This window comes from Aythya marila (assembly GCF_965140915.1).
Source record: "Aythya marila genome assembly, chromosome: Z".
NCBI lineage: Eukaryota > Metazoa > Chordata > Aves > Anseriformes > Anatidae > Aythya > Aythya marila.
The window spans coordinates 36,486,978-36,512,426 of record NC_139080.1 but is presented as its reverse complement, the minus strand read 5'-3'; the positions used below and the strand labels follow the sequence as shown (position 1 = coordinate 36,512,426).

At 36.7% G+C, this 25,449-nt stretch overlaps 1 protein-coding gene across 1 annotated transcript in view; it reads right to left on the bottom strand.

The window, feature by feature from the left end:
* ADAMTSL1 (ADAMTS like 1) overlaps positions 1–25,449 on the bottom strand; it is a 198,426-nt gene that overhangs the window by 108,626 nt on the left and 64,351 nt on the right. Inside the window, exons 6-9 of the mRNA XM_082783255.1 lie at positions 20,652–20,726; positions 17,450–17,607; positions 10,137–10,248; positions 8,295–8,433 (exon numbers count right to left, since the gene is read on the bottom strand). Coding sequence (XP_082639381.1) covers positions 8,295–8,433; positions 10,137–10,248; positions 17,450–17,607; positions 20,652–20,726 — 484 coding nt within the window. The remainder of the gene's footprint in view (positions 1–8,294; positions 8,434–10,136; positions 10,249–17,449; positions 17,608–20,651; positions 20,727–25,449) is intronic.

The following is a 25,449-nucleotide window of genomic DNA, read 5'->3' as shown; positions in this document are numbered from 1 at the left end:
AGAATTTTTTTTTCTTTCTTTTTGATACTTTTGGGAATCTCTGCTGTTTCCCTGACTGCCCTACCACTGCTGCTGAGTTCTCTGAGCACTCCGAAGCCTCTTGCACTTTCCAGCTCATCAGCTTGCTGAGGAGTGGTTGGAAAAAAGATTAATATACCGTGTTCAGAAATGCAATAATTATACTATAAAAGCATCTACTGCCTAAGAAAGAGATTTCAAAACATTCTTCTCTCATTGCAGTGAGGAATGTTTTCTTTCTAATAAACACAGTCTGTATGCATAATCCAGGTCTACATGCATTAGAATGCATAATATCCAAGGCCATTCCAGTAGAAATAACCATACCACGTCCAAACACTGTTGTGAAGATTAAATAACATTTACAAAGCATTAAATTAATATTGTCATTGGAAAGGCTTGACCCTCAAAGAATTCTGCACATATAAATTGCATTTCTGTAAATGGTATAAAGCGCCAAAGGATTATTGACACTGTCCTTGTGCATGTGAGAGGCTGTCAAAGGCTCTTGTAGTACTACTGCAAAATGGTGATTCCCAGAAAGGTAAGCCCCATGGTCACAATGAAGAAAAAGACCCTCACACTAACACACAAAATTTAAATGTATGACTTTAAACATCAGCTTGAAGATACAACAGAACAGCAAATGGGTATTGTACCATTAATGGAAACTGGATTTTTATTAGCTAGTGTTATTGGTTTTGTTTGTTTGCACACACAAAAAAGGCAGACCTAAGTGAACTATAAAAAAAGAAAACAAAACTCTCACATATGACTTGGGTGAAATGTACTTTTTAAGTGGACAGAGTGGCTTAAATTCCATGAACCTATCAATCCATCATAATCCTACAAAAATACAGAAGAGATCTAGGATACAGGATTTGATCACTGTTCATTACTCAGACAATGTGATGAGTATAATGTGCTAAAAGAGCAGAGCAAATAATAGTTCTCCTACTATACTGAAATTTATGGCTGATGTGGGAGTAGCAGACAAGACTAATTCACACAACACCCAGAAAAAAACCTACTCTGGAAGGAGCAGCAGAATGAAGCAATTTTGAAGACATGTTGTGTCTCTTATGCCTGAAATCTCTCATTTCTCTCTGACCTACAAGTTGTGTCACATACACTGCAGATTTGTTTTCCTCCTGAGTGCTGGCAGCTTCAGTACAACTGCTCTTCCAAGGCATCTATCCAGCTGGAATGGGAACTCCACATGCCAGAGGTGGGTGTGCAGCAGCCAGGTCTGCCATCTCCACAAATATTTGGCTTTCCCCTGGGACAGGTGCCTGCAGAGGCTTTTCTTGAAAGTCATGTTCAGTTTTGTCTTCCTCTGTAGCTCCATCTCCTCCTCAAGCTACCCCCTTAGCACAAATGGCAGGCTCAGTTGCCTTTCTCCTGTAGCTCCCCAATGATTCTCTCTTGGACAGCATGCCAGCCCTTCCTGCCTCCCTTTCCTGCATGCCCACAGCTCTTGGGTCAGGAGCCTGCTGAGCTAAGCAAGGCATGGGCATCTATGCACGGCTGCGCACACTCCATGTTAGCTGGAGCATCTCCTCCTACTTCTTGATGGGGACTCATACATTGAAAGTTTAGGCATTTGCTGAAATGTACTAGACTAGGAATCAATGACTAGGGCAGGGGCTATGCCATCTAAGAAATGGCCTGAAGTGTGCTTAGGATATTAACAATTGGTAGATAATAATAAAAAGTTGAAGCAGGTAAGCTGGTTGTGGACAGCTAATTCATGAAGTGAAAGGGAGGGAACACTTGGAAGACATGAAAAAGTTCATCATATAAGACATGGGTTTAGCATCTAAGCCAGAAATCCACAGAGAATTGTGATTATCACTGGACAGGCTCGTGAAAAGTCTCAAATTTAACAACACTACAAATCCTGGCACTAAAGTGTGTGATGCTGCACCCTCCTTGCACAGTGTTCAGTGAAGATACCACAATGTGATGTTATCACCTTTTGCTACAAGATCACTTTCTGCCCTGAGAAACAGATATTGAGACACTTAACAATATGGTACCTGTTAAGATTTTCCGTGTGTTACTATGTAAAATTACCACTATTTCTATTTAGAGCTAGGGTTGATGACATGTACTAATCTTAGTTACTGGTAACATTCATTCTTGAATGCCTGCTTTTGCAGGTAGTGTACTGTAATTCTCAGCCAGTATGAATTCCATTTTTGTTTTCTTGATCACTGTGCTTAATCCTTTAGGTACAGAACATGTTATGATTAGTTCATGATAATGCACTCAATCAGTGCGGAACTTGAAGAACTACCATATATTTTGTCTTTAATGATTAATAATAATTCTTATGCTTATTATGATTAATAATAATTCTTAATGCTAATGATTAATAATAACTCTTAGCATTTTGTAGGTTGGTGAAAGCCAATGTTCACTACCTCAACATTTTAAATGGACTCAATGGGTACTTAAATAACCTACTTAAATTTATGAAGGATTGCTGAGAAAGCTATACTTCTCTGTCAGCCTCTAGAAACCTCACACTTCAGACAATATGTCTGTTAAGCACAGTATCTCATCTTTATGATAGATGAGTTCTTCGTGGTATATAGACTTGAAATTCTAAAAACCATAGAGATTACTTATCACTACCATAAGTTGCTAAAGACTAATTTCTTTACAGAACTTGAAATAGGTGTTATCAATTGGAAGCAGTGAGAATGCTTCCTTGTGTTTTAATGTGTTTTAATGCTCTGATGGATGTTTCCTGGCCCACCCTCCCTACCTGTTCTGACAAAATTATTTTCTAGTTTAATTTAAATGCCTTTTGCCCTACCCAGTAATTCTAGCTTTTGCCAATTTGTCTTGAGAATAAAATTGCTTCTTTAGGCATTAGGAGTACCTGCAACTCATCTTTACTCTACTCTTGCACTCAGTTGACCCTCATTAAAACTATTAAAACATAGCCAGTGCTGTCAGCTCATTCTTCAGCTACATCTGTATCTAGAGACATATATGCTGCCATTTCTACTTGATATATCACTGGTTCCAATTTAGTCTTCCCAAAGACTTACCGAGTGATTCCTTTCCTGCTGCTTTGAACTTTTTTTTTTTTTTTTTTTTTTTTTTTTTTGTTTCATACTAAAATTCTTCCCCATTTCTTGTACATAATGCATCACTTTGGCTCCAGCAGCTTAGGTAGTACCTCTGTAGTTTTTTGTCTTGTCAAAATATCACCCTTTACATTTACAAATGGAATGACTGATGTTGACTGTGCTCTCTAATTTGCAGGCAGCATACTTTTTGCTATTACCAGTATCTATTGGTATTAGTTTCTAGCATATGCATATTCAGCCATGCTGGTGCAAAAGGCTTTTTTTTTTTTTTTTCCCCCTCCCCTTCTGTTTTAAAACCTTCATGTCCCATCTACCCATGGAACTGCTGGCTCTAGCTCATAAGCCTCTCTGTTTTTAGGAACTTTCTTATGTATGTGATTGGCTGTGAAAATTCCAACCAGATCCAGCAATTGGAGGCAACCAAAGTTCAGACAAAACTGCAAGACAGAAAGTCTTCCTAGCCCCCCTGTAACAAATTAAGAATTTAAGTAAGAATGCAAATCCACAGAAATGACCATTTGCCTGAGGCAAAAATCTGGAAAGGGCATTGTCATGGCCTGTGTCCTACATCCATGCAAAAAGCTGGGATGTTGTCAAAAAGCCCAGTATCTGCAGTAAGTATGGGATATTTTATGTGAAACAGTATTCAAAACAAAATTAAAATCTTTCACATGTCTCATTTGAGGGCAATAACAATAAATGAGTCATCTCAGACCCTTCGCATCATTTCAGATCTATGGCTGCTACTGTGTAAATCAGAGTGCTGCCCATCTTTTAAGAAACATACCAGCACTCCAGTTTCATTCATTTTCCAAAAATAATGTATTGAAAATAGGAACCCTGCACTGATGCAATACTTGTGTCTTAACTGATGTCTACTTTAATACCAATGAGATGTTGATAACAAGCTAAAAATTATACAATTGTCAATTTTCTGCTTCAGCTGCCAATTTGTAATGACGTAAGGAGACTTCTGTTACTGAATAAAAGGATACTTAGTGTTGCCCTTTTAATCATACTTATTTACTCATTGCTACTTCTTTTTCTCTTGAATGAAGTATATAAAAGTTATCATTTACACTTCTGTCCAATGAACTTTATATAATTTACTTCACTAAGTGTATTGGACCTTAGGATCACTGACAACTTATACTATGAATTGATTTCTCATTCCTCTGGATTAATATCCAGATTTTTGTGTGCTTTGACTTATACTGCATTGCCCTTGTTAGATCAGCTAAAAATTAACAATTAAAAAAGTAAAATTTTATTAAAATTTAAGTTTCTTTTTGCTTAGGCCTGCCTCTGGCACCAGCTAAAGGTGGTGTTAAGTAAGAATGTTCTGTGATAGTTAAGTGAGAATGCCAAAAGAAAAACTTTCATGGGAGGAAAACGAGTTTGCAGTTTTGCTACAGGACTACACAAGCTATTCATATTTGAGAATTCTTTTAGATTTTTGGGTGTACAGTTTTGCTTGAGCTAGAGATTTAAAATATATATATACATATATGTATATATATATATATATATTTCCAGAAGCTCTAACATTATTTCTGGTAGTAGGCTTACAGATAGTGTTCTAGGCAAATACTAGGATTTATGGCTGTGCAGATCAGACTAACATTTACTGTAAAGTGATAAAAAGAATCCCACATGTTACAAGCTTGCTAATATGAAGGTTTTGAGACAGCTGCTGCATGAAATTAGAATCTTTGCTAAGTCTTTATACAGTATTGAAAAAAACATCATTAGAATTACGTGACTCAGAGAATCCCACATTAATGTGCTGCAGAGATAGGCAGGACATAAACAATAGATCCCATTGGTAAAAACACAGAACAATGTTGCTGGAAACATGACCTCAGACCTGAAGATGAAATCTAGAGGAGGAGATGATGTTGATCCAGAGAGTATCACAGAATGGTGAGTGGCATAAAAACCTTTCACATCTTTGTGAAAATTTCTTTTTGGAATTTCTTTTTGCTTTTGAATTATAAAAGGAATGGCATGTTCAGTTTACAGCATATGAGATTTGTTCTGTGTAAGTGTTCAGCACATCCAGTTAAGTAAAGTCTAAACAAACTTTTTCTCAAAGCAGAACAATAATCCTTCACCTTTCATTAGAAGATACCAGCTGATACCAGCAGATACCAGCAGCCAAAAACCCTCCCCCAAACTGTCCACCCTGTGAAGTGTTGGATAGTTAAGACTTGCAATTCATTGAACTCCTGAAATGTTGGATTTTGCCACATCGAAGAGGGGGTAGACTAGACAATGTTGTTGAAACCTGCTTCTCCTCTGAGTATGTGAAAAACTGGGTTTGAAAAAAAAAATAAAAATTATTTCCTCAATCATTCATTCATTATAATGCCAGCAATATTGCTAGTTATTGCCATAATGAGCACAATAATGCAAAAAGTTTCTATTGCTGGTTTACATGATAGTCCTGGTATTCATTTGATCTCTTCTTTCACTCTGCCCTTTGCTGAAAATTTTAATGTAACCTCTCCCCTCTCCTACAGTAACCCTTGGTTGCCTTGGTTGCTTTATTTAATGCCACTGTGGTCTTCCACAATTATTTTCTCTGGCATTCACTGACATATCATAAATAAGTCAGCAACCACTAATCAGTGATGCCTCACTGAAAATTGCGTTTGCCAGGAAAAAAAAAAATCACCATTTTATAGTGGAGGAGCAGAGTGGCTGACACATGGCAAATGCACTGCAGAGCTGAGACGCCTCCTCACTCATAGTCCCAACCCCATTGTTCTGCTTCACCTACCCTCTTCCTGACTGTAAGAAAGCATTGAGATTCCAGAAATTACCACAGATTTCCTTTGGTTTTCTGTCTGTGTTGTTGATTCTTGAATTCTTTTTAAAGACATTTTTGAAAACAATCTTTTTCAATTTGGCATTCTGGGAAGATGTTCCCAAAAAGCCAATTTCCTTTTGTTACTTCCTGTACCCTGGGATGGTATAGCTATGCTTCTAAATGACTCTCCTTCCCCTCAGGATCTTTATATCAACAACTTTGCCTTGCTATGTCTTATACAAAACAAAAATTATTTCCTGACATCTGTCCAGAGGCTATTTTTTCTCTCTTTCCCTCCATGCAGCATGCAGTTGTCTGTCCTAGCATTTAAGCATGTCATTTAAAATTATTGGGAAAAGTATGGAAAATACCCTTAGAATAAATTCCAGAGGCAAATTGCATACTTGACACAGAACTATATTAAAAAAAAAATAAAAAAAATCAGCTCAGTCTTTACAGAAAAAAAAAAAAAAAAAACCAACAACTTAAAATTCTTTTCTCATCGATACCATGGAGGATCTAAAAGAAAGGTTCCATATTAATTTGCATCTTTCAGCAATCATGTTTTCTGAGACATTCATATTTATGTCTCCTACCTGATCATACATGGCCATCTACCTTACTGAGATTACTTTCAAAAAATTCAAAGACAGTTTTTATTTTGAGAAAATCACTGAAGAAAACAAAACAAAACAAAACAACTTTATTATGGCAAAGTTTCTTTATTATAGTAAAGTTTCTAATTACAACTATTTATATATTTAAATAGCCTGAGCAATGAAATATGTGTTCTTTGTGGAATGCACTAGAACAAAAGAAGCCAGATATTGAATTTGACAAAACATTGTTAATGAAAAAAATAGCCTGGTTGCACTGTAGGAAAGCAATCCCTATGTTGAAAAATCTTTTCTGAGTACATGCTCAACAGGAAATACTTTCCACAAAGCCTTAGTAAAGCTCATTCTTAATATTATATCCTTAAGGCATTCTAATGAAATGCATGATAAAATATGTAAGTTAAAGAATGCACAATACTGCTGAAATGATATCAGATTCTGAGATTTGATATTTCCACTTCTTAATTCTGGGAGATTTTCACTCCAGATTTTGAACTGTATGTTAACATTTCTGCCTTTGATTGTTTGCAAACAGAGCTGCCTTTAAAAATGCATTTACCAGAGAGAAGTATAAATTTCCATATACTTTGGTTAAATGTATCTTCAATGATGAAGATATGTTATCTTCAGTTGTGAAAAGTCAAAGAAATTTAATGAACTACAGAAGAATTAAAAACCACTTTGAGCTTGGACAGGTTTGTTCTCTGGTAATGCCATTATACCTAGTCTGGCAAAAAACTCTTCTTAGTCGGGTACAGTCCCAGAGGTCCCTTAAAACATCCCTCTTCTTTGGCTAGGACAGCTTTTTTTTTTTTTTTTTTTTTTTTTTTTTTTTTTTTAATTATTCTTTTTCTTTTCTCCCTCTCTCCTGTAGCAACCTCGAGTAATGTGATGGGCCACAGTAACTTTTCAGGTAACAGGTAACACTTGATTGAACTCTCTTGTTCAAACTTGGTGCAAAACTACTCTAGAGGCAAAGGAACACATTAGTAAATGGCTTTAGGGTATCCCTATGTGCATTCTTCTTGGGCTGCCCTCAGCTGTCTTTTAGCAAAGCCACACAAGAGGACCAAGAGGTTTAGATTACACAAATAAATGCTTGTGGTTACAGACTGACTTCTACTGAAGTTCAGGGGAGTCAGTCAGTGCAACAAAGGACTGGTCCTTTTTGTGGTTTTGTTCCTCCTCTTATAACTGGGAAATCTGACTCCATGATCTTAATATTTTTACTATTAATCTTCTGATGAAAATGTTTGACAGGGGAGCAGAGAGAGGTCTTGTGTACAAGCCCAAATTATAGCAAATTCCTGTGTTACTGTTTTACAAGCTGCCATGACTGCAAGTATGCCTTTTATCAAGCAGAAAATGAAAAAATAATCAAAGAAACAACCAAACAAAAAAAAGTTTCTCATTGTAATGACAGACATTTTCCAGCAACATTTAAACTCCATCTTGCTAACACTTAAGAGTCATGTTGATGATGGTCAATTTGTTTCCTGACACTTTATAATGCTTAAAGAAGGAAAAAGCAATCTGTAGGGAAGAAACAACCAATTTCAAACTAGTCATAGCAAAGTGCAAGTGCTAAACAAAGATATTTTTCTAAACAGCACAACCTCAGGATGTACGCTGAAGTCTTGAAGTACGCTGTAGGCTGAATTACACAGTAAACAGTAGCAATAAAATATTTTCCTATTGTATTGTACATCTTTAAAACTGGGCTCTTAATTAGAGCTGACTGACCTTGCAGGACAAGGATCCAAATTACACTCCTGAAGTTTTGGCTTTGGCTTGATATTTTCAGGGTAATAGTGACAGTATTGATCTGCTACTACCCGGTTGCTTCTCAGATCAAAGCATTCAGCAGAAGTCAGTTGATAACCTGCAATATGCAGTGGAAGAAATAATATGTGATGCAGTGCTTTTTCTGTCTCTGTCTGAAATGTATGTAAGTTTTGGTTATGTATAAACCTAACTGAAAATATCAGTGATTTTGGACAAAACAGCTACAGTTTTACAGATCAGATTGAAAACAACTTTATTTACAGAACAACTTCATGCACTCTGAGTCTTTCAAGAGGGAATCACCACCAGCTCTAGAATGCATGACTAAATGTGATCAGCTTGCTTAAAACCTGTATATACACTGACAGTTGACAAAAGTAGAATCTTTAGATTCTAGAGCAGAATCCTTAGCAAACTGTAGGTCCATAGGACAATGTAATCAAGAATTCACGTAGCTGTTGATACTACTTAACACCCACATTGCAGTAACATTTGCTAAACTGCACAAAAATGCCGTAAAAAATGGTCCTGACCCGATGGAATTACAGGTAAATTACATGACTCAGGAAGAAAAAAAAAATATTAAGTACACATGAGGAATAACTTTTCTAAGGTCACTTCTGAAACAAACAAAAAAAACACCACAAACAAAACACAACAGAGAATGTCCAGAGAATTTGCAGTCCTACATGGGACACATCATTAGATATCAGAAGCTCTGCTTCTGTGTGGTGGGGGGTCTACATCTCTTACACTTCAAATACCTAACCTGCAAATGTTTGTCTTGCTTTTCTCTCTGGTCCAGAGAGAATCTTTTTCCTTCTTTCACTTCTTTCTTTGTCTTCTTCATAGAACATCACAAGAGTAAGACACAATCTCTTATTTCCAGAAGGATCCCAATTCTCCAAGAGGAAAGGGAGTGTTACACTTCTTTTGTGCAATAATTTATTCCCCTTGTATCAAATTTAATTAGTATTGTCAGAACAAGAAGTAGAAAAATATAACCAGAAAGTAAAATAGTATATTTGCATAACTTCCTAGGAAAAATCATCATACAAAACTTACACATAGCAATATCATCATGGATTATTACCATCTACTGAAAACTGCAGTTTGTCTTTCACCTTGTTGCTGATCTTATTGCTCTTACTGGAATTTATGTTGGTATGAGTAGTCACTAACACTGATGACTTCTGTAGTTCCAGAACTCTACTGACTTGTCATAGAATATGTTAAAGTAATGCAAAAACTTGCATGCATCCTATTAGATGGTATCTTCTCCAGATACCCTGAAAATGCTAGCACAATCTAGCAGACATTGAACAATTGTCTTTCCCTACTACCATGTGTAGAGAGAAACTGAGGATAATCAGTATTGTCAAACATAAACTCAGAAGCCTAAAGCAAAAAGAAAAACAAAAAGCTGAAATTTCTTGGGAGCTGAGATTCTTGCATTAAGTTTCAGATAAGAGAAAAATTGCTGCTAGTGGGGATGGGTGGAAATGGAGAAAGGACATATCCTGTGATTTCAAAGTGGGCCCAAATCCCACGAGCCATGTTTGACAGCTGTACCATGACATGCAGTCACATGGATATCCATATGTATAAAGTACAGAGCTAGTATGACGCTAAAAAAATGCAAAAGCTACTACCATTGTTACTACATCCCTCCCCTCTTTAGGTATAACTACATTTATTCACAGATTTTTACATATTTTAAGGGTCTAAATCTCATCTCAGAAGCTGGAAGAGATCTTGCATGCAAATAACTGTTTCTGGAAGACAATGGTAAATTGTTACCTCCTCCACAGGATGCTGAACAAGGGAAAAAATCAGTTTCTCTCCATCGGTGAATGATAGGCTGGTAGAAGATAAACTGGACTGAACTGTCAGCAACACCAGCATAGCGGATCTGAAAAAGATGTAACAACAAAGAGTGAACTTGATATTAGTATCAAGTAGAATTATTCTGACATATGCATCTTGCAGCTATGAAGCATCTTGCAGCTACATAAATACCAGAGGAACTTTGCCATAGGAAAGTGAGATGCATAAAGCAGAGCATAAACTGGTAGGAAAATCTTTGCCACAAAATACAAATAAATTGCCATAGGAAAGTGAGATGCATAAAGCAGAGCATAAACTGGTAGGAAAATCTTTGCCACAAAATACAAATAAATTGCCCAGGCATGGTCAATAGAGGCATTTCTGACCCTCTGAGGCAACATTCTGAAATAAAGAAGAGGTAAGTGCTATCAAATATGGGGGGATATGGACTGATTTTTGTTCCATCAGAATATCACCTACCACTATCTACTGGCTCTCCCTGCCACACTGACATGGGTTTTAGATCCTTAATGTTCCCCAAATACCTTCTGAAACCATGTATATTAGATACCGAGGATAAAAATGAGAGGCTGTGGTGTGAGAAATAGGAAAGTATAAAAATTCTAATTCCAGATTTTTTTTTTGTTTCTGAGGTGAGGTCTCTTTTTAATTCTTCTTTGTGGCACTGTCATTATTATAAGACAGTCCTTCTGCTTACTTTATTTTGGCTTCACAAATGGTCCTTTCAGTCACAGGTGTGGACTTTTGGCTGGAGCCAAGAGCTTGCTCAAAAAATTGTCTCCCAAGTCTGCAAGTACTGGCAACTTCTAAACCATCTGAGCTTCTCAATGCCTACAGTACCTTGTGTACCAAATGGATTTCCTTTGTAAACCAGATTGGAGGTGCACAGAATAAAATAAGAAAAGATTTGTGTGTGCGAAAGCAGCTCCTCTTGTACTTTGACGCCAAAATCTCTCCAGTGCAGCCCTTGCTTCTACCTCTATGCTCTTGAACAGATGTATGGGAATGAACAGTAATGCTGCTAAAACCTCTCCCAGTTGATAATTTGTCCTAGGGTTTGATGTGTTGCTTGGACATCTCTTCATCACTGACATGATGAAAATGCAGGACTGAAAACTGACAAATCATTAGCAGAAAATATGGATCCTTCCCCAATTCAGCACTCCTGCTCTCAGCACTTCTCCCTGTTCTTTTTTTTTTTTTTTTTTTTCAGACAACTTTTAATACTGCCTTTTTTCCTGGATTTTCAACCAGTTTCCCTGTTTTGGAAACACAGTTTTTCAGTCTGTCCATCATTTTCACTCTTTCCGAAAGCTGAGAGACATCATCAAAGACTACACTGTGAAACAGAAGCAAAAATATGACAAATTGAACTGTACAGTGTATCCTAGGTTGTTTGTTTTGTTTCCCTCTGCAGATGGACAGAAATATGATTACAAATCTAAGTACATCTTGAAGAGAAGGAAGAAGATGAAAATATTGCACGATATGTAAGGCTGAAAGAAATCTGGCCCACTGAGACTAAGGCTGCCCTTTTCTAATTTGAGTAAACAGTGACATAAACTCCCCAAACTAAAAAAAATACAGCTGTAGCAATACAGTTTCTTCAGAAAATGGGAGGTCTTTTGTATGGATTAATATCGTTTTGAGTCTGTGTGTCAGAGACAGGATATCTAATTCCTTATGTGGGGATGGTGCATTAATCACACACTTCAGAAGGGCCTTTCTGGGCTTGTGAAAACCTTATGTACTCCTGGGGAAAATATTCTGTTGTGCTGGAAGGAGGTCTCTGATCTGAATGTGCAGAAAAAAAGTTCACTGGGGAGAATTTTGCTCTTACTCTTTGTTTTTTAGATCATCAGTGATTCTTATAACTCAGAAGATATACTCAGCAGTAGGGTCTTCAGTGAATCATGAAGAACCAACTAAAAGCTCACACAGAGCCTACTATAAAAGGATGGGGATGAAAAAGGGTTCACATAAAAAAATTAGGAAGACAGAAGAATTCTCCCCCTGCAGTCTATTCCTGTGTGTCTGCAGAATTATCTGTCTGTTTTGACACAGAGAAAAGGCAGATATACATCTTTCCCAGCCCAAAGTGGAAGTCACTCATACAGCCATGATAACAACATACATGTACATGTAGGTGGGAAAGAATTATAACGAACCTAAGCCATTATCTAAAATGATACAAAACAAAAAAATGAAAGAAACAGGCACAGTATCGTATATTATTTTAAGGAGTACTGTAAGCAGCAGAAGAACAATATATGGTGATTCCATACAGCAAAAATATTTTTATTTTATTTTATTTTATTTTGTGTGACAATTTGCTAAAGCTAAGATCTTGACCCAGGACAAAACATCAGCCTGAGCTTTGCAAGACTCAAAGTAAGACTTGATAACTATATGCTTTAAGAAATTTTTGCTGCAGAGAGCCAACTTCTACACATTGAAATACTCAGATCTGTAGTATAGTGAAATTTTTGACCCTTGCAGTATTTGCAACACTATGCTAGCTATGAGAAAGGCCAGTGCTGAAGTCCTCCAGCTAACAGTGAATTTGTGAATTCAGAAACAGCATAATGTTTCTGAATCATTCTGACCTGTCCTGTGACCTTGAAACTTATTTCTTCATTATATTGTGCTAAGCGTTTTCTATAGCCCTTAAATTCAATTGGTTCAAAATAAAGATGCCAAAAAATAAATAAAAAAAAATCCACCCCACAAAAACAACCACCAAACCCAACTCTCCCATGTTTGATTTTGGCTACATGTGCCTGAAGCATTTGTTTATGTTTGCTGAAGAATACAACAGACTGGCCTACAAAACTGCACTAAGTCTGCTTTGGTGGTTGTGAAATTTAAGCAGCAGTTTATAACAAGGAGGGATAACCATGCAATTATCAATGTTAATTGTAGGGTTAAATCATGATAAGCATATTCAGTAGTACATTCACATCTAATGAAACTGTTGTGTTGAGGGAGATATGATATCATTTGATAGGTGATATGATAGATAGATGATTTGATAGATAGAAATGATATCATTTATTTCTTGTGTTTGTTTGAGTCACAAATTGAAAGACAGGGAAAGGGAATTATTATTGCATGCTATCTTTTGTCTTATGAAATTTGATTTAGTATATTATGATCAAACTCCAGACCAACTTGGTTATTAAGAAAGTTCTAATAGATTTTTCCACATTATTATTACAAATACTTTCTGCAAGTGCCAACTCACAAATCAGTAGGTTTAATTTATCAGTGCTAAGTTCACTGTTGAAGTCTTCTAAGTAACATACAAAGAAACTGGCAATGAGGATGTGGAGAACTATCCTTCTGTGGCATATGTAATTTTGTGCTTTCATGTCAGTAAAAGCAAAGTTTTTGTATACTGTTTTATGTACTTAAAGCACTTTAATATTCCAGTTGTTATGTAGCAACATCTTACATTGAAAAAGAATGAGGATGTGCAAGAGATTTGTTGCTGTTCATATTTTGTTTATGAAGCAGAAAAAGGAGCAAGGGAAAATAATTATATAAATTTGTTTCAAATAACATATAACACACAGAGATGCCGAAGGTTTTCAAGTTTACTGTGTAACACAGTAATGCAGTACTGTATCATGATTCTTTTGAGCTTGTCTTTTAATTCCCCTGGAGTGCTAAAGGGACCTTTGCCTTTGAAATCCAGGGAATGTGTACTGTCCATTTCTGGATTCATGTCCCTTGATCATGACAGTCCTGTGTTGAGTCAGATGCTTTTTGGGGGTATTTTTAAATGCAAGACAGCTCCCTCTGCTGCTTCTCAATCCAGCCTCTAAATCATCCAGAGAAATCACAGTGAAATTACATTATCACCAGTTTACTATAGACTATGGAAATCATCTCTGAAACAAACTTGCTCACGATGCTCCAACCTTAGATAAAGCTGTGTTCCTTTATGTGAGTAGGATGACTATTAAAAAGTCTTTAGACTAAATCTCTCATAAAACTGAAGCAGAAAGCTTTCAAGGTTTATGTCTTTTCTCAACCCCTTCCATAAGAAAGAAACAGGCAGAAAAACAGTGCAATTAATTGGCTAGGATGGCTGGCAGCAATGAAGTCTATTGTCTCATCTACTGCTGCTGTCAGATGCAATAATCCATACAGAATCCACTACTACATACAACAGAAGCAGAAGCTTCTTAAACAAGGAAGACCAAGTTATTCCACAGCACCAAGGGCAATTCTAAACATACTAGAACCAGCACTGCTGCATTTCTTCTGTGCATACTACTTATAACACCCCCCTCATCTATGGAAAGACCTCTGCAGCACCAAAGACATGCTCCAAGATTAAGATAATGCAACTTTGAGCATGCTATTTTAATCCATAGTGCATATATTATATTAATTTTTAATATGGCACTTACTATTCTTTGCACTCTTTCCATCAGTAGATGGAACCAGTCCTTCTCTGAAACAGAAACCTGAGTGAAGCAGACTTTTTGTTTGACCTAGTATTAAAGTTCCAATGTCTTTTATGTGGAATTTATATATTAGGTGCAATATGCAGTTTAGGAGAATAATCATGTTCTAAGAGCTATTCAAAGAAATCATTTTTATTGAACAGGAAACAAAGGTGAGTATGAAACAGAATCTATACATTATTTTCAGAAGATTACTATATGGCTTCCCATAAATTTTGCCACATTTGTCATAACAGGAGAAAAAACAGAAATAAAGATACTGCAATATGTCATTTTTATGGCTATTCCAAAACAAACAAACAAACAAAATAAAACACAGACTTCTGAATGAAAACTTAAGTTGATAAAAGCTAGTGAGGCGGAGTACATTATAGAATTGCTTCCTGTTAGGTCGAACCGTCACTCTACAGAAGTGACCTCAGGCAAGTCACATATCTCAAGAGGTAGTATAGCTTTATGATGAAAGGACCATATTCCAATAAGCTCTCCTAGATGCAGCGAAGTGCTTTGATCATTTGCCGCTGATGACACAAAACTTGATTCAGTTACAAATAAATTTTAACTCTTATTATTTCTGTGTGTAGAGTCTTAACTCGAGCTCATCTACTTACAAGAGCACCATCCTAACCACCACCACGGCTTGCAGGACTAGATCCTTTGTCACTTCCTGTGTCCCATGCAGCCTTCTTCTAGCTATGAGGCACAACCTTCTTTGGAAACCTTTGTCAGCATGTCAGAACTAAAGGACACAGATGAACCTCACTGTCTTCAACCTCAGTATCTCTAAAATTCAGCAATAAACCAACTACAAACAAAAAAGTAATTTCTTGTTGCTAGAGAAAATTTGCATTTTTCAGTGTTAGCCCCAAAGGCAACACTGAAGTAATTTCTTATTCCATTCCACAGGGTAAATCACTCCATGCTCTTGGTTCAAAAGAGATTATTTAATCCAGTCCTGGCCCTAGCCTGACAGGACCCATCAGCATCTGCCAGCTGGCTGCCTGCACACGCACAATTTTCTGCATGCCCCTGCAGATCCCAGGAAGTCTAGGCTGAGCCCCAGCCTTATTTTCTTTTACTAACCTGGACTATAATCAAACACATTTCTCTCACCAGCATTTTCTGCCAGTCCTAGATCACAACTGAGATTAGAGTTGTCTGGATACCACAAGTGTTCTATGTAACTCCACATTCAATTTTGACTTCTATCTTAGCTATCGCTTGTTGGACGAGTGGCCAAAATCCTAACCCCAGCAGTAACTCTACTTGAGAGAAGCCAGCCTACATTACCTCTGAGTTCTGATACATCTAAAAATTCATCTGGATCTGTTTGCATAAAAGTTGCTGTTTTCCAGGCAAGTAAATCTTGACACCAAAGACATACTGCTGTGTAAGGGAAGCTTGCTAGCACCACAATGAAGCCTTTCATCTGGCTTTTCAGTAATGTACTTTACCTTGTTTTGGTAGAGAAGGAAATGTATGTTCGAAGGGATAAAGCTATTTTCCCCCTTATCAAGAGAACAGTGTAAATACTAGGATCACAGTCCAACCCTTCTGTCCTTCCCATTATCATTTCAAGGACATTGGTGTACACGCCCATGTCCACAACAGGTATGTTATAACTAGACAGGCTGCCTTAAATCTGTAGCTGGTATATATAATGTAAAGTAAGCAGTACTGTTTACATCATTCTAATTTTCATCATCTGGATATAATCTGTAATACAGTGTTTTAGACATTTTGAGTTGACCAGCATCTGTTTCAATGAAGCATATTGAATATGATCTGCAAACACAGAAGGGATGCGTTCTTCAGGTCAGGCTTCTCTCTGTAAACCAGTTTTGATAACTTCTGCTTGATTTTTGTGCTGCTGTCATATCAAGAGGGCTAGAGGGCAGTCCACAGGGCTCTGCTACCAAAGTTAACCCATTCCAGGCCTGTCCAGTTAAACCCAATCCCATTACCTACTTAGTTTTCCAGTTTACTCTTCAAGCTTATAGTTTCCATCTTCTCTAGGTTAAGGCAAATGTCATCTGCCTCTGGGGCCCAAGGTGAAAAATTTATGTAGTCTGGACATGATACAGGTTTTACAATTTTACAGCTGAAATCCTTCAGGTTCCTTGGACCTACTGGAAAAGGATTTATTTTATTGTAATTCCCAAAAGCTCATTTTTGTACGTGTGCTTTCCTACAGAATGTGTCCGTTGCTTCCAGCAATGTGTTTCATATTACCTGGAAGAATAGAAATGGTCTAATGGGAGGAAACAATCTAACTCTGATTGCCAGTGCAACACAAAGCAGATCTTCAGAATGACACCAGGACTTCTCAACAAGAGTCATCCCTCTTATTTTGGAGCTTGGGGACTTCATTCTTCACTCCTACAGTCTTCTGTGTAATTACACTGTCATAAATTTCACAAATTATGGACCAAAGAGATTGACTTACTTTCTTTTTGTCACAAACTAAGCAAGCTGCAAAGAGTACATAAAGTAATCTCCATATTCTTGTAATGAGTTCAACTTTACTCTGTGCAGAATTCATTGCATATGCTTTTATCTTCATACACTGTCTCTTTTGAGGAGTATCCAGTGAAGCCTTCATCAGATATTTAACTATAAGGAATTTAATGTAAAGTTCAAGAACTAACCTGGACTAGACTTCGTGGTAAATGCATATTGGCAAATTAAGCTCTCAAAAATTGTTTCTCATCTTCCTACTCCATGTTGGTAGTGACCTTGTGTCATTTTATATTGCTGCTTTATGAAGTATATTTGGTTGATGAGCCTCACCTTAACAGTGAAGTCTGCAGTGAGTGGCCCAGATATCCTCAGTATCTCCTTGTCAGGAAACTTCTGGAAGTCGATGCTAGAATTGTCCACAATGAAGACACCTGTGGAACTAAGGTTATTTTCACCCTTCACACCCTGGAGAGTCTTGGTTTCCAAATCTGGCAAATATAAACAAATTAATAAGAAAGTAGGGCATTATAATTTGAAATAACAGAAAGATAGAGTAGGTAAAAAGAAGAAAATAAAATGGTGGTGATGCAGATTTCCCTCCTAAATTAGCTATAATGTAGCTTCTCGTTTCTTTTCCATGTTTTATTAATATTTCCATACATCCCATTGTATTTTTTTTTCTCCTCCTTCTGCTTTTTGGTGTTGCTCAGCCCCCAGATTTCTAGCTACATATCTATTTCCTTACCCATTGGACATTTTTCTACTCTCTTCCAGACATATTAATCTATTCCTAGTTAGGCATATTTGCTGCTGTTTAACTTACTCTCTCTAAGTGACACTCCTACATGGAGCATGGCTCAGATGTTCCTCCAAGAGTGCTGGAATAGTTAGTTGCTCTTCCCACTCTCTGCTCAGAGGTGGGTCACTGATCACATGTTGCATTGACTGACAATTAACTGAAAGCAGGATGGCCACGAATGAAAGATCAGAACAATCCTGCCTCTTTTCCAGAAGTAGTTTGAACCATCCAACAGAATAGGAAGGAACAGGGAGTGTTAACCTCTCCCTCTGGCTCTCTGTGTGTTTACAGCTCCCCCATCCACATACCCAGAGGACTTTAATTCAGATACTGTTTGGTACTGAATCATATTAAGCACATCAAATCATTTATTAAATGGAAACCAACAATTAAGACAGTGGACCTATTTCATCATCTAGTTAGCCTCCCCACCAGCTCCAGATTATGCCTTAAAACAAGTTTACCAGTAAACTGTTTCATTATTAGCTATTCAAAATGCATGTCATCATGAAGGATTGCAAAACTGTAATCCTTCCGCATGTATTTGTGAAGTTATATACAAAATCTCCTACACAGAGAGGCAACTAAGTGAAAATCTGAATTAGATGGGGGAAAAGTATTAATCTGTGATGGAACCATGTTTTGAGAGAGAGTAAAAAGGAGAAATAGTTTTATTAGAATGTATTAAATCATTAATTAGAGGAAAGATAATAGCAGTAATTAGGCTGCTTTTCAGGGTGGGTCATGGGAATTAATTCAAGAAGGATGTTGCTGAGGCAGTACACTAAGAATTCGCTCTGTATTAATGAATTCCTTGGTTTTCAGTTAGACTAGTCTCTTCTTTTGTGATACACTTGGCCTTATATTTATTTCTGGACAGGGCGGCATGCATCAGGGATAAAGATGGTTTTAAGACTTGTGTATATATAATCGGCCTCCTGTTGACTTCTCCCACAACCAAAGTTCACAGGGCAAAATCCTCCCATCCCCAAACTGACTGTAGCTCATACATATATAAAATCCTTTGATGGGTGAACACAAAGATTCATGTAGACATGTGAAACAAGAAAGAGATGTATCTGGACTTATTAATGTTTACACAGAGCAGTTCATCTAAATTTCAAGCAATGACTCAGGCAGACCTCACTGATTCAAATCTTTTGTGTCCTGAAATGTGAAAATGTGATACGGCATGAGTGAAGACAGCTTTAGATTAGTCTCTCCTGCTGAAATCTCATTTCTCTCTAAGCTGTTTTACAGATCAATTTCATTGAAAAAAATAACAAATAATAAAAGTAAGAATTTTTTTCTGCCTTGGTAGAGAATATCTATCTAGAAAATAAGAATGCAAAAATTTACTGGGAAAGTAATAACAACTATACTAGATATAGTTGTTATACTGGTATACTATAACTTCTTCTATAATTTCTTATTAGTTTATAACCTGTAATTTGTTGGTCTTTATTCACAGCTCTAAATCCAAGCAATTATAAAAGGGTTATGGCATACCAATTGCTTTCTCAACACAAGCAGTGTACACTGAACAGAACAGTGTACCACCTCATCTTTCTACTCAATATAAGCACTTTAGGCAAAAGAAGTCTGGGGAGAGTGGGAATGATTTTGTGTTTCATGTCTTTGCTTACACTAATGACTATATTTACACCGAAAAGCACAGAGGACTCTAACTGGTCTATGCTGCAGGAAAGCCATTATTGCCTTTTAGAGAAGGAAAAGGGCAGCCCCACTTATCTGACAATAATTGGTGCTTCTGAAATACTATACACTACTGCCTGGATATTTTATTTTATTTTATTTTATTTTATTTTATTTTATTTTATTTTATTTTATTTTATTTTATTTTATTTTATTTTATTTTATTTTATTTTATTTTATTTTATTTTATTTTATTTTTATTTTATTTTATTATTTTTTATGACAGCAAATCCCTTTTACCAACATTATTGTGTTTGTTGCCAATGAAAAATGAAGCAGCCTTTGAGTAGCTACTGCATTGGAAGGTAAGAGTTTCTATTGCAGAGAGTCTCTGTTCAGAAACAAATGGATTTGCCTACAGCTCTTCCAGCATATTCTCAAATACTGAGACTCTTCTCCTAGAGGGGCTGCTGTGATGCATGTCTCCCTGTCAGGAGAAGCAGGGAAAAATTGTTAAAGCTACCAAGTGACTGGCTAGCAGCAGTCAATGGGTTTAATTCCCTGGAGCAATCTCTCTCTTAAAGAGCATGGTTTGATGTGTGCATGCTGTTTCTGATCTTCTCACTGTGGTTTTCTCTGTTTGTGTGTATCTACAGGAGTGAGTGAGACTATCATAACAGAAACATGTGTTAAAGTCATGAGCAGCTTGATGGCTAAGCTCAGTTGTAGGAAAGCTTATATTTTACTATCCTCAATATTTCTTCACTCAGTGGGATATATTTTATTAATTTTAAACAAAAGCACTAGGCACCAAGAGATCCAGCCAAAGGATAAGCAAACAAAAATGATGGAAAAATTATGGAAGGGAGAGGGATTCTGCAATGCTGGCCAAGCTCTGCTCTGAAATAAGCATGTACCACTGATGCAGCTGGGTCTGGGGAGAGTTTCTGAGGGCAGGACTCATCCCTGTGTTGAAATCAGTGATCTGAGAGAGGGAAACCAGACACCACATTGTAAACAGAGCACTGTTTTAGCAAGGCTTTCTTAAACAAATCTATACTAACTTTTTCTACTTACATAAATGATCAGGTCCTTTCAGCACGAGGCGAACATGCCTGCTTCCATAGGGAATAGCAACCACCGTATCATCCACTGTGGAGAATACAAAAATGTATGGAGTAAACAAACAGAAATTCTCATCAATTGCTAAATAACCAATAAAATAAGTGCTTAAAAGAAAGTCAGAAAAGCAGCTTCAAAAAGAACACTGAAAAATAACACCTATAAATTGTGAGAGAACATTAAAAATCTTCTGAAAAAGAACCCTGCTGTTAAACACAGTTTAAAACTTTCTACTTAGAAGAACACAAACATGCTGATTTGCTTTATTCTCATCTCCTTCACAACCATTTCTGGATTTCAAAAGTAACCAATAGCTGTCTGTTTTGCAATGGTTCCATTCAAACACCCAAGGCTTTTGAATTGGTGTTTATGTTGAAGCAGAGAAGCCTAGGTTTATTTTTATGTTTAACCAAACTACTTGCTTCAGCTGACTCTTTCTCAGTTGAACTCCACAACTTCTCTGTAACTCTTCCCATTTGATATGGTGATCTCCAACTGCCCTTAGGCACACCATCCCATTGACACCTTTTATTATAATGACTAGAATTCCTATAATTCTGCTTCCCTTTCCATTCAACCATCATACAGTCCCTGGAAAAACAGAGGCCCATTAGACTGTCATGTAAATATGTCTTAGAGCAAGATCTAAGGGTTCATCTATGAAACCCTTGGGAACTTTGCAACTGGAGCTAAACTGACAAGTGAACTTGTTGCCCATTGCACACTGCTGTGAAAGTCAGTTAAGTCAGCATTTCTGAAGAGGCAGCAACCTTAGTAATGTCCTGAAGGGAGACAGAAATGGAAGGAGTGACATGACACTACAGACCTATGTTCAAATTCTGTGCTTGGTTAGTGCATTGGATGCCCAGAGTGAACAGACGTGGACTAACTTGCTGGCTTAAACTGTTCATTCACCTTTTCCCTCTCTGCCTTCTTCTCCTAATTCTACTACCTGTGAGAGAAAAAGCATGCATTTCTAACACCTCTGGGGGAGGTGGTATACGTGAGAGGAACAAAGCCACTTTCACTATCTGTTCATTAGAACTGTGCTCACATCTGCCATGTAATCCCCACTAACAAGAACTGTAGCTCCACATTCAAAGCAGTGTGTTACTTTGTCATGTAAGGCTAATTCAACCAATGCAAGTGCAGTATCTTTCATCCAGTATGGACTGGGACAATAACTTTCTGAAAATAAACCAGACCAAAGTAGGAAAACTACTCCAACCGAGACAAATCAGAATTCTCATTTATCAGCAAAGTAGTTACTAATTTTGTCATTTTAAGTCGAAGAGTAAAGAGAATCAACAGGAAAAGGGAAAACCACAGGAAACAGGGATTTTGAAATAAAATGTTTATTCATCCAAGTTTACAATATTTCAAATACATGAAGTAGAACCCTCTTAAATTTTAAACGCAGTCATGTGCCATAGGCACTTCTGAGACTCTTATACTGGAGAGCTCTATGGGGTGAAATACCCATGTACTTCTGTGGCCTCTTAAAATCCCAAAAGTGAAGAGATGCAGACAGTCTGATAAACTGCTCAGTGTCACATGAGTTGGATAGAGGTAATCCCTGTGTTCGTGTCCCTACACCTTCTGAACCTTGTCTTCATTTTCAAAATCTGATTTACATTTATTCAAGCTATCCAGAAGTGTCATTGTCACCCAAGACTTCTGAAACACTGGAGTTAAACTTTGTTCAATACACATTATGCTCATATACATCTCTGAGAACACATTCATTAACAAAGATAGATATCTTTCATTTCTACACAGATTTCAAATTTTCTGTTTGAGAAGAGAAATACTCAGGTCTTACAAAATGTATACAACAGTTCTATTCTAATGTTGATTTTATTGTTACCACCCTGGTACTAATATTCAAGATGACAACAAATAGGACAAGTAACTGGGGGACAATCCATGAATATGACATCATCTTGTTGTATGTATCACATTTATTGGAATGAGTCTGGGAAAACAATGACTCTATTTTTTCAAAAAATGTGTTAATGGTCTTTTTACATGTCTTAGTTAAAAACAGCATCATATCTTTATTATATTTGACTGCTTCTCAGTTATAAGCCCTGTGCTTAACAACTCACTGAACTATCACACTACAATCAAACACTTTAAAAGATTATGTAGGCTTATATATCTTTACATGTCTCTTCTGCCCCATCATGTTGCAAGAGCCATATTTTATCTGATCTTGTTGTTGCTCTCATTTTAAAATCTTATCACACTTTATGTGAATAACAACACTCAATGGGATTTCTGTTTATTTCTTGTTTATTTCTATTGAGCTTCATGTTTTCACGGTGTCTGCCAGTGAGGGATAATTTCCTGAGGTTAACAGCGATAAGAAGGAGACATTTCTGGTGAAGATACATATGAAAGTAAGCATGGGAATATTTAATCACAGCTCCATCAAACAATAAGTAGAGAGGCAAATCATGGAGCAGCCATGCAGAACACTCTGAAGAAGACTTACAAAGTAGGTTAACAAACAGTTGGTTTCATCCAGAGAAGATCCATAGGAAGGCAAAGGAAAGTCCCAGATAACTGAGAAAAGACAGTGTCTTTGAGCTGTGAAAGAGATGCAAGGATCTAAACAAAGTTTGTATGTCAGGTACAAGCATCAGGTTCCTTTGAGAGAACACTCTCTTCTGGTTTTGGATCTTGAATTCGGATTTTGTCCAAATAGTCTAGCTATCAGTTCCCATGGTGAAAAATATATTTATTTTTATTCTCTTGTGACTACTGATATTTAGCTGAAAGCCAGAACTGCATCTATTTTTGACAACCATGGCTACAGCAATCTGATAAATATCTATTCTGCCTCAATATAGCAACTTTTATAATTCACTTTTAAAGTAATCTACTTCACTTTTAGATGTCAATTCCTGTTTTAGAGAAATACTAACTCTGTACAAAGTGATCAGCAGAATTCATCCCCCACTTAAAGGAAGCAACTTTCTAACTACTTGGTAAATACAAAGATATCTGCTTACAGCTCTGTAATTCATCTCCATAGGAAGACACATAAACTCTTTCCAAAAGGAGATATAAAAAAGAGTTTCACTTTATACAAACTTAGAACGAATGAACCACTCAGGCTTAGGACTACAAACAAAGGATATTGCTAGGATGATCTGTCTTTTGTAACATTTGAAAAAAAAAAAAAAAAAACAGAAATAAGAACACTGACACAGGTGCTTCTCATTTCACATAAACATAGGTGAGAATTCAAGGTCCTATTGCCTCTTACCCTCCTATGCTTCTGTTTCTGAGACCACTGGGAGACATATACTATCTCTATAAATACCAAGGAAGCTGTTCCCATAGCAAATGCTAAGTGTTTAAAAGCTCTATGAACTTCTTGTACTATCCTTTTCCTATGCCTTTGCATGATATAAACAACATGGAAAATGGAACTGGATATGAAAACCAAGAGAAAATTAATTCAGGATGATGAGCTCAAGACAGTGTCTGGGGTGGTTTTGAGATATAAACAACTTCAGAGACTATTGGGACGGAGCTGCTATAAAGATCACTGTTCAATTTCCCTAATACAGTCCTTGAAAATGAATGCCATACTCTGTTAGACAAATAAAAATCTAAGGTGATCCCACAGAATACCTTGGCTGATGTCTGGTCATGGCTGCATGTTTTCCTTCTGATTTTTCTTTTGTTACAAAGCAGTCTGCTTTCATAGCATTTTAGTGACTTGTTCGTACGAAGAAAAAAATTGGTATCATTCTTAAGAAACAAGCATCATTTCATAGAAATGACTTGTAATTAAGCTACTGGCAAGCCAAATGTAATTTGGTTATTTCAGGAAATAGATCAGGTCCTGATCCCAGAAAAGTTTATGTGGATGCACTCTCAGTGACAAATAAGCAAGATGCTAGAACACAGACAAAATGCCAAAGTGACAGATATTTAAATAGTCTTGAGTAGAACAAACACAGAAAATAAACACAGATTAGATTTTAAATAGCTCACAGAACTTAAATGCCCCAAATTTTCATAGAATGAACAAAACATTTTTTGAGGACTATCGCACAAAGAATTCATACTAACTCACATGTGATGTGGATCTGAAGCAAGTGTGCCCTTAAATCTGTGAAAAGCCAACTTAAATTAATATTTGTTTTTGCTATTTATTTATTTTTTATTGTATTCAAAATTCATACTGCATTGCATAACATCATATATCTTTACAAAACGGGGAAGAATAATGTCAAATGGCTAACGTGGACTGCGTACATAGTCTGATTATCTACTTCAGTTCTGTACAGTGATTTTTGCAAGTCAATGTGTCTGAGAAATCTATTTCTAACATGTTTTTTTCACATTTGTCTCCCTCTATGACAACGCTCTCTGCCATCTACTCTTCTATGTATATAACAATTTTTAACAGCAAACCACTGGGACTGGGACTAGGGACTGTATTTCACTAGCATCTTAGTATTGCGCATAGCATATTGGTGCCTTTATTCTCAGTAGAAAAGAGAGGAACACCATTTTACCACAAAGCAACTGAAAAATAATGAATTATTGCATAAAAAAGGCGTTTGCCAAAAAAATTTGCAGATACTATCAAGTCTCAAGCAGCCTGGAGCTTTCTAAATTTGTTCATGCACATTGGAGAAACAGCTACAGAGAGGTGAAATTCCATTCCTATATCTATGTGAAATATTTCCTTTGCTCACCAAATTCATTTCTGCCTCAGAAAAGAAACTCT